Genomic DNA, 9,063 nt, shown 5'->3' with positions numbered 1-9,063 from the left:
GTCTCAGTTTTGCCAGAAAACATCTTGATGATACCCAAGACTTTTGGGATAATACTCTGTGGACAGACGAGACAAACGTTGAACTTTTTGGAAGGTGTGTGTCCCATTATGTGTGGTGTAAAAGTAACACCGCATTTCAGAAAAAGAACATCATACCAACAGTAAAATATGGTGGTGGTAGTGGGATGGTCTGGGGCTGTTTTGCTGCTTCAGGCCCTGGAAGACATGCTGGGATAAATGGGTTTTGTTTTCCCTTAATAATAAAAACCTTCATTTAAAAACTGCATGATGTGTTTACTTGTGTTATCTTTGACTAATATATAAATTTGTTTGATGATCTGAAACATTACAGTGTGACAAACATGCAAAAAGATAAGAAATCAGTAAGGGGGCAAACACTTTTTCACACCACTGTATGTTCTTTGGTTTGCAACTGCAGATGTATTCAAGAGTACATAAAAACGTAAACTCTGTGCCTGTAGATTTGGTCAGTGAGTGTCTGGTTGACCTTCAGCAATAGCAGCAAAAACATCACAAAATGTATCTTTTGGATCACTTTTTAAAGGTCACCTCCACTTCGATGATGATCACCTTATGCTTAGTGCCAGAATATATCAGTAAAGTACCACATTAAATATATTAATTCAATTCTATGTCATTGTAAACTATTTTGATAGGATGGAATGGTTAGTGTGGAGCAGCAGGGTAACACTTGTTGGTCAGATGTTGAATCTGTTAAGTTCAGAGAAATCTGGAGGGAGCTGCACCAGCAGATGTGATAGCCTTAAATGTACAATGATGAATTAAAAAATTTAAATATCTGATTTTGTTTTACACAAAGCAAATCCCTAGAAAAAAGGAGAAAACTGCCTTATCAAATTTCTGTTAGATTGGAAGGACTGTTGCAGTGACCAAGCTATTTCACTGTTGCAGTGACCAAGCTATTTCACGGAACGGTGCACATCACTACACTAAAACTGAGATTTCCATTTGAGTAATGCTGGTCCCGTTCATCCTTTATGCTCCTTACTGACACAGGCATGACATACTGTAGGTTTTGTGCAGACAGCACAGCACACATTATTATGTATTGTCACACATCTATGGCCTTTCTTCTGTTACCGGACCTTTTGTCTGCCACATCACGTCAAAATGTTTCCTTGTTTTTGGTTTCAGGCAAAGGTTCTTCACATATCCTTTGTCTTGTGCAGCCAAATGTTCCTGTTTGGCTTTGGATCAGGGGTAATTTAAGGATAGGGGGTGCTTTGGCTGTCATTCTTTTCATAGTATCTCTGTTCAATCACAGCAGCTAGTGGCCACCTCCGCTTCGAGACTCTCCAGTCACCCAGTCAGTGATGATAAAAGATAAACTCATGACCATAAAGAGGAATCCTAATGCAGCAAAGCATGCAGCCTAAAAGGGTGGAAGGAAAGAAAACGTGTATCAGGAACACATTAAAATACAAAGAAATAAATTTTATTTAGCTGAAGGAACTGATTTGTACCTGAATCTTGGGTCTGGACAATAACGGTTCCTGGTCTACAGGAACAATCCGGAGGTAGAAGATTCCAGGTAGGATGAAGATAAGGCTGGGGGCAGATGTGGCTCCTGCAGATGAAGGTGGAGACAACAAGTGACTGCACAGTTTACATATGATATACAGTAGTTATTAACACAAAATCTACACTCATTCTTGCTGTGTAAACGTACCGATGAGGCCAAATATGTCACGGATGGAGGGTACAAAGATAACAAGTAGGTTGACAAAGAAGATGAGACAAATTGCAATGCCGATGTGTCTAAACCAGTGGAAAGGCTTGTCAGGACACACAATCTGGATCAAAGCCCTACGGATCTGCAGAGGAAGGGAGCAAAGGGAGAATGTCATGTTTTTTTTTATAAATAAGATTGATAAACCAAACTATATAAAAGTAATGGTTTATCTTGTTTTATCGCCACATGTAACAGAGTCTTATAAAACCGCTGTTGGCTAAGGCAAAGTAATGTGTAAAATATGCTCAACAGTCTGCTAAAGGTAAAATATGTATGCTTCAAAATGTTATGGGCCAAAAGTTTGAGATATTTGTCAAATTTCTGTTGTGTAAAATTGGTAGACACAGAATCATTCAGCTGCAGTTTTTTTGCTCTCTGCACTTTAATTCACCGAGGAATAGCTTGCAATTGTGGGAACTGTGCCCATTTCTTTCTTAGCAAGATTTGGATGAGAAGATGAACACCCCTGTCATATCTGTTCATTTAATATGAAGCTGGAACCAAAGAACTGGTTAGCATAGCTTAGCTTAAAGACTGGAGACCAGCTCAGTTCTGTCCTACTAGCACCTCTAACACTCACCACAACCAGTGGGACTCCAGGATGCCCCAGCCAAGAAATACCACAGCACATAAAAGCACAACTTTTTGTTTGTACACTTTTGTATTTGCATGGATTAAACAAAAAGATATAGGATGTTAATTGGAGAGCTTTAGATGTGCTGGTAGATGAGCCTTTTAGCCTTAGACAGAGTCAGGCTAGCTGTTTAGGCCTGCTAAGCTAAGTGTTCCCCAGCTTCAGCTTCATATTGACTGGAACGAGAATGGTACCGGTTTTCTCACCTAAGTTTCCCAGAATGTCAAACTGTTTTTTAATTGAACTTAAAAGGTTTGTAACTCTGCTATGTATTCTTAATGATTCCGTGGATGTTTTCCACCCATTTTCCATCATTCTGAAGTTTAATTGTGGATGTTAAGAAAAGCTCCATACAGTCAACACACTACTGAAATTGAAACAGCTGGTTTGGGAAATTTCACTCTGCCAGACTCAGCAAAGCAGTTTCAGTGCCTTCATGTAAAATATAGAAGTGTCTCTATATTTTGTTCTCCTGTCATGCATACATGGGAGGGTCAGAATACTAGGAACACCTCTGAATATAATGTAGTCCACTACAACACCACCTTTAACTATGACCTCAATAAGAAACATATGATTGAATTTATATGTTTATGATACTTCCACCAAAAATGGAAACATTTTGAGCTTCATAAACACAGATGTTAAGGTGGAAGTGTTGCACTGACGTGCATACAGTTGTACAGATGAACCTAATAAAGTGGCCGGTCAGTGTTATCATCTCCTTTCTCCATTCTTTTAAACTTTTCTTTTGTGTTTCTTAGTTGTATTTATTTTATCTACATATCTTAACTTTTGTTATTATGTAAAGTAGAAGGAAATTATAAGAAATATTGTTGTTGCTATAAATATTCTCACTAAACTAATATGATGGATGTCTTACAGGGAAGAGAACCACAGGGACCGTCAGAGTGACAGCCACCAGCACGGCCAAACGAACACAGAGAGTCAGGACATCCAGGGGGTCCACGCGACTGTAGGTGTGCAACAACTCAGACTCCACAGCACCTATACTCGTGGACAAGCAGACACATCTCCTATGGTGAGGCTCCTCACTCACAACACTGGAAAATACATATGGGTCTGGGTACAAGTGGCTCGTTCATTTCAAATCTTGTCATTCAAAACAAATTTGACCTTATAGTTTCAGGAGTAGCTTACCAAAAAAGGTAAGGTAGCCAAAGATAGCGGTCAGCAGGTACATGAGAAACATGGCCAGGACGGAGATGTTGGCAACATTCTGCATGCGTTTTTTAGTGGCACTGAGGTAAAGGCAAACAGAAAAATTACATTAATTTTACTAAAACCTTCAAAACCGGTCTCTGGGCATCACTGTAAGTGCCACTTTTGAATCTTGTAATCGAGTTGATAATATTTTGACTTACTCTCGTAACTCAGTGTAGATTGGTAACACCTCTGGGTGGCAGACAAAAGCAAAGGCCATAATTGGGATGGTGTATACTGTCTGATGGCCAAACAGAGCAAAGTTCAGTGAGTATCCTTCTGTTAAATATTTTTATATAGAAGCAGGCGATGCCATCTTTTCCCCTGTTACCTGTGAGTTGACCGTAACTAGCTTGACTTCACACAAGTCATCCGTCCCATTCATGGCATGATAGTCTTGCATTATAAACGTTAGGTTATGATGTGTATCATCTAGTGGACACGGAATTTTGAATTTTTTGTAGATCACCTAGAAAGACACACCCACTGATTAATCAAAGATAAATATTTATTGAAGGAAAGGTTGGTAATGTTTGTATATTTGCTGACTCACGGAAATGAGGAAGAACACCATGCAGGAGAGGGAGAAGCCACTTGTATAGCCCAGGTAACCTGGATATCAAGGACAATGACAGATGATACATCCTGTAAGTGATTTTCAGTACAGGACAAGAAAATGAGTAGTAGACATGAGGTACATATGGGGAATAAAAAAAAAAAAAGTGATGACAGAATGAAAAATATACCGAGTTGTTTCATTATTGCCAGAGGAAGGATGATGAAAATGCTAACAATGATGATCAAGTAGTTTCCATTCAAGAACCACTCTCTAGGAGATAGCCAGACAAACAGATGAAGAAAAAAATCAGAACATCACCAAATTAAAAAATGAAACTCTGACATCATCACTTCGACACTCACCCCGTGTTTTCAGTTTGACCAAGGAAAGCTTGAATAACCAGAGGGAGCTCCGACTTGACGATGAAGAGGTAGCTGGACATTGCTAAAAGGATGTAAAAACAATCTTATGTTATTTACCTGTGTGTGTTTAATCTTATTTTATTACACATTTTCAGTGACAGATAACAATAAAGGGTAGAAACGGCATGACAATACCTCCAATGTTGTGCATGGTAATGACGCAAGCAGCCACTATTTTTCCTGGGGTGCCAAAAGCCCGATTCCCTAGCTGCTCATAAGCCCGGATGCCTGAAAACACAGTCATTTTATGTATGTGTGATGAGTTATGAATTCAGAAATGACTTTGCTCCATGTGTGAAGTTACATATGTTGAGTCTAGCTGAGTCTTACCAACAACTCCAGCACTTTTCAGTAGGAGGTGAATGGAATATGCAGACAAAATGGTAATTAACACCAACAGGATTCTGAAAGCACAAGAATGGAAATCTGATGGAAAATATAATTCATGTCTAAAAATCACATGAACAAATGGTCTCACTCTAATTAGGGTTAAAGCTGTGCTCATTATCCAAGTAAAGGCATTGCCATCTTTTAGTTTCTTTCCACCTGTACATGAGAGTTTGGGTTTGTGACATTACCCCACTAGATCTAATCTGTTCCCACTAACACAAACTTTAACCTCATCCTAATTCTAGTGTTAAGACTGTCTTAGTTTTTAAGTTTGCACAAGTCAGAGCCCATATTGTTACTAGACCGGTGCTTTTAACAGGTACAAGGAAATATGAGCATATCTCTCCAGTTTTGGCCTCCCTACACTGGTTACCTGTCCATTTTCGGGTCCATTACAAAATTTTACTCTTTGTTTTTAAATCCCTTCATGGCTCTGCACCATCCTACTTAACTGATTTGCTTCATTGGCATACACCCACACGCTCTCTGAGGTCAGCAAATCAGTTTCTCTTGAGTGTCCCAAGAACGAAGCGTAAGCTTAGAGGCGATCGAGCCTTTGCAGTTGCTGGTCCTAAACTCTGGAATGATTTACCACTGTCCATTAGACAAGCCTCTACCCTGTCTGTTTTTAAGTCTCTTTTAAAAACTCATTTATTTTCCCTGGCATTTTGATATTTTTGTGTTGATTTTAGTCATTTGATTGATTATATTTTATATTGTTGTTTGTGGTTTATAATTTATATTGTTTTATTGCAATGTACAGCACTTTGGTCCACTCTGGTTGTTTTTAGTGCTTTATAAATAAAGTTGGTATGGTATGGTATGGTAAAGTCCGTCAAATAACCATATTATAAGCGCTGTAAGAAAATACACACACCTGCATGGGTAGATACATATACAAACACACACAGACAAATTCAGTCAGGCACAAGGTTTAGCCAGAGTAGGGACAGTATGTTTGGTTTGGATACTCACACAAAAAGAATAATTCCTGTGTTGGACATTGCAAAAGCCAGTCCCAGAATTCCACTGCCCATTATGGCGTTACTGAGGTTAAAGACAGACATGCCAAACGAAGTCTTTCCCTTGAACTGTAGTACAAAGACAACAGGATCTTACACAAATAAATCAATTCACGAACAAGAATCACATATGTACATGTGTTTACTGCATGTCATGTTACTAGAGCCACAGAGCCAAAGTATGGCTGACAGGAGTCACTCACATCTGTAAAGTGGCTTTCTTTCTTGGCGCCACTTTTATGAGGGAGAAACTCCTGCTGTTCATCTGGGGCATCCAGCCCATCAAACCTACAATAGATAGGATACAGGGGTTAAATAGTCCAGGTTAGACCGCCTGGACTATGACATGACGTACCCATCAGTAATTACTGTTCATTTGTGAGTCTTACCCATCACTTTTGCTATGTCCATTCATCTTCTGAAGCTCCATTCTGGTTGCTGAGGTTGAGAGTTCTGTGACTTGGAAAATGTACTTTTGCTTGATGGAAAGAGAGAAAAAGGTCTAATTTGTGATATAGAGTACTTATCAAAATCTTATACACATGTGGCCATTGTTGATTCATGGAGAAAGTTTGATATCAGCTGTGGTTGTTTTTCCAGCACAGATCTTGTCAACTTTCCATAATTTGTGAAGAAAACTACGAGCAGGCTAATCGTTTTACGATAGTGACTGCTCTGCTGTTTTACATCGCTTCTGTATGCATCACGTTCTCTGAAATCTTGTCTTAACTTGTCACAATTGGGACAAGAGCTCAGAATGGGTTTCTGAAGAAGCTGAATTACATAATGCTTTTATGAGATGAATGTAGGGCGTGGTTTCAGTTTATAATATTACAATGACAGCCATTTAAAGGTAAACATAGTTATCTGTACTTCAACAGATGGAATCCACGGCACTTAGAAGACATTGAATGTGACTTAAACAGAAACAGAAAATGCCATGTAGTTTCATAAGCACATAGCTATTTATAAAGTCCTGAGACACACCACTGAAATTTTTCCTGCTTGCCAAGAGAAACAGAATCTTGCTTTTTATGCTCTTGGCATTACAAAAATCCTTTGGCACTGCTGTATTTTGGCACTTGCTCCCTACTTCATATATGGGGGATTTAAAAAACAACATATTACTGGAGTAGGTCAAAAATAAATTGTAGTAAAAAGGACCACTTTTACTTTGGATTTTATGACCATTTAAAGTTTGTGTGACATAAAAGACTTTAAATAATAAAAGGTGTCAAATGGCTGACTGACTGTGAGCCACACAAAGTTGATACAGACACTCTGGGAATGAACGTAGGTCTGCGCTCCTGCCACCAGGTCAGGGGATATTTACCTTCACTGTGGCTCAGGCTGCCCTCAGGATTCTCTCATCTGATTCCAAGGACAAACTGACAACACATCATGTCATTCCTGTAGTTACACACCAAACTGGAATTTTTTTTATATTCCTACGCTCATCACTGCACTGGCCTGTTGAAGTACAATAATCCATATACACCATGGTGTTTCACAGCAGTGCAGCGATAAACAAAGGGCTCCTGTGTAAGTGTTGGTATTCAGTCTAAATAAGGCTTTTTTCCCCTCCATACTGGCCTCAGGTCAAGTTTGGTTAAAGTAAGTTTTCTTTAGCCACATACCCAAAGACTTTCCCATGATACACAGTGAACACACCCAACCAACCACGAATATGCTAAATGTCAAGGTTGATTTCTAATTAAACTTTTACAAAAAGCCAGTTTTATCTCTCCCGTACTGTAAAAGTCAGAATGTACAAGATAACCATGATTTGCATTTTTACTGGGCGAAAGGGTGTGAGATGAAAACTAGACAAACCTGGTTAACCAGAACTTGTTCCACAATAGAAATTTCATTGCAAACACTAAACATACTGGAACAAAGTAACAACAATAGAAAAGTACTTCTGTAGATTTATTCATGCAGCCATATTCCCCCAATAACATACCCCCATGCGGTTTACATGTATTGTAAACCACAAGTATATGTATTGTCATTTAAAAAATCTATTTAACAATACATTAAACATCTATATAACAATCTTGTTAAAGAACAACACACATTAACACAATAGAAACATCATTGTAGCCTTAATATCCAGAAGTAACACATGGTTCTTGTCTGACGCAAGACCCGCTCAGTATTGACAGTTAGCCCTTCCCTTGCCTTCTTTTCCTCAACATCTAGGACACACACACACACACACACACACACATATTCCCACAGTTTTCAGCAACTCACCCTGGTGGTCAAGGACAAGCCTAGTTTTCTTTTTGGGATACTGACAAAATAAATCCTTGTGCCAATTCACTCAATATTTAGACACTTCCAATGTTTATATATAGCCTTGTTTTATGAATTCTCTCTAAAGCTCCTTGGTAGTGAAGAGAAGAGAGAGTGAAAGAGCTCAGAGGCTGGGAGAGAGGAGGCGGGAAATGGGAACACCCATACTTAACCCTTTGTTAAACCAGTTACAGGTAGTATCACAGTTGCATTTAGACTGTGTGGATCTAACACCAGGTGTCTTTACTCAAAAGGTGTCAGTCAACTCTAGGGTCTAAATACTGAAATACATGAAATGTAGAATTTAAAGGCAGTCTGCAGTTCAAGGCTAATCCCCAGGAATTCAGATTCTGGTGTTCATAGCGGAGGCTTTACAGACCATACTGTGGAAAGGTGGGTGGAAATGTGTGTCATGTGTGGTGTACATCATGGGCGGACACTCACTGTGCATCCTGCTGGAAGCCACGTGTGATAGTTAGCTTAGGAGATGATTGTTTGTGCTTAAGAGTTGAAATGTGCATGTCTGCAAGCTACCATGTGTTTGCTCTCAAACAAACAGCTGACAGAACTGTAAATTAAAGAGCTGAAATATGACACACAAAATAAATAAATGACTGGACAATAACCCTAAGTGCAATACCTGTAAATATACCTCTAGTTTTATTCCTATTCCTATATTTATTTCAATGAGCATTCCTTTGTCTGTCTGCATTGTTTACTGTCTGTTAATACTGCTTATT

At 38.9% G+C, this 9,063-nt stretch overlaps 1 protein-coding gene across 1 annotated transcript; it reads right to left on the bottom strand.

The window, feature by feature from the left end:
- Nucleotides 1-369: 369 nt before the first annotated feature.
- LOC109966728 (sodium-coupled neutral amino acid transporter 3-like) lies at nucleotides 370-8,445 on the bottom strand. Its single transcript, XM_020611815.1, has 16 exons — nucleotides 8,282-8,445; nucleotides 6,415-6,503; nucleotides 6,229-6,313; nucleotides 5,979-6,094; nucleotides 4,944-5,017; nucleotides 4,749-4,841; nucleotides 4,554-4,635; nucleotides 4,379-4,461; nucleotides 4,186-4,244; nucleotides 3,964-4,101; nucleotides 3,794-3,873; nucleotides 3,570-3,670; nucleotides 3,292-3,416; nucleotides 1,712-1,856; nucleotides 1,506-1,609; nucleotides 370-1,414 (listed from the first exon to the last, which is right to left on the bottom strand). Exons 2-16 carry the CDS (start codon nucleotides 6,453-6,455, stop codon nucleotides 1,310-1,312), a joined length of 1,431 nt encoding a protein of 476 aa, XP_020467471.1. The 5' UTR covers nucleotides 6,456-6,503; nucleotides 8,282-8,445; the 3' UTR covers nucleotides 370-1,309.
- Nucleotides 8,446-9,063: the final 618 nt, after the last annotated feature.

The sequence above is a fragment of the Monopterus albus genome, unplaced genomic scaffold (assembly GCF_001952655.1).
Source record: "Monopterus albus unplaced genomic scaffold, M_albus_1.0 scaffold118.1, whole genome shotgun sequence".
In the NCBI taxonomy this organism is placed as follows: domain Eukaryota; kingdom Metazoa; phylum Chordata; class Actinopteri; order Synbranchiformes; family Synbranchidae; genus Monopterus; species Monopterus albus.
This window is presented reverse-complemented; position numbering and strand designations above follow the sequence as displayed.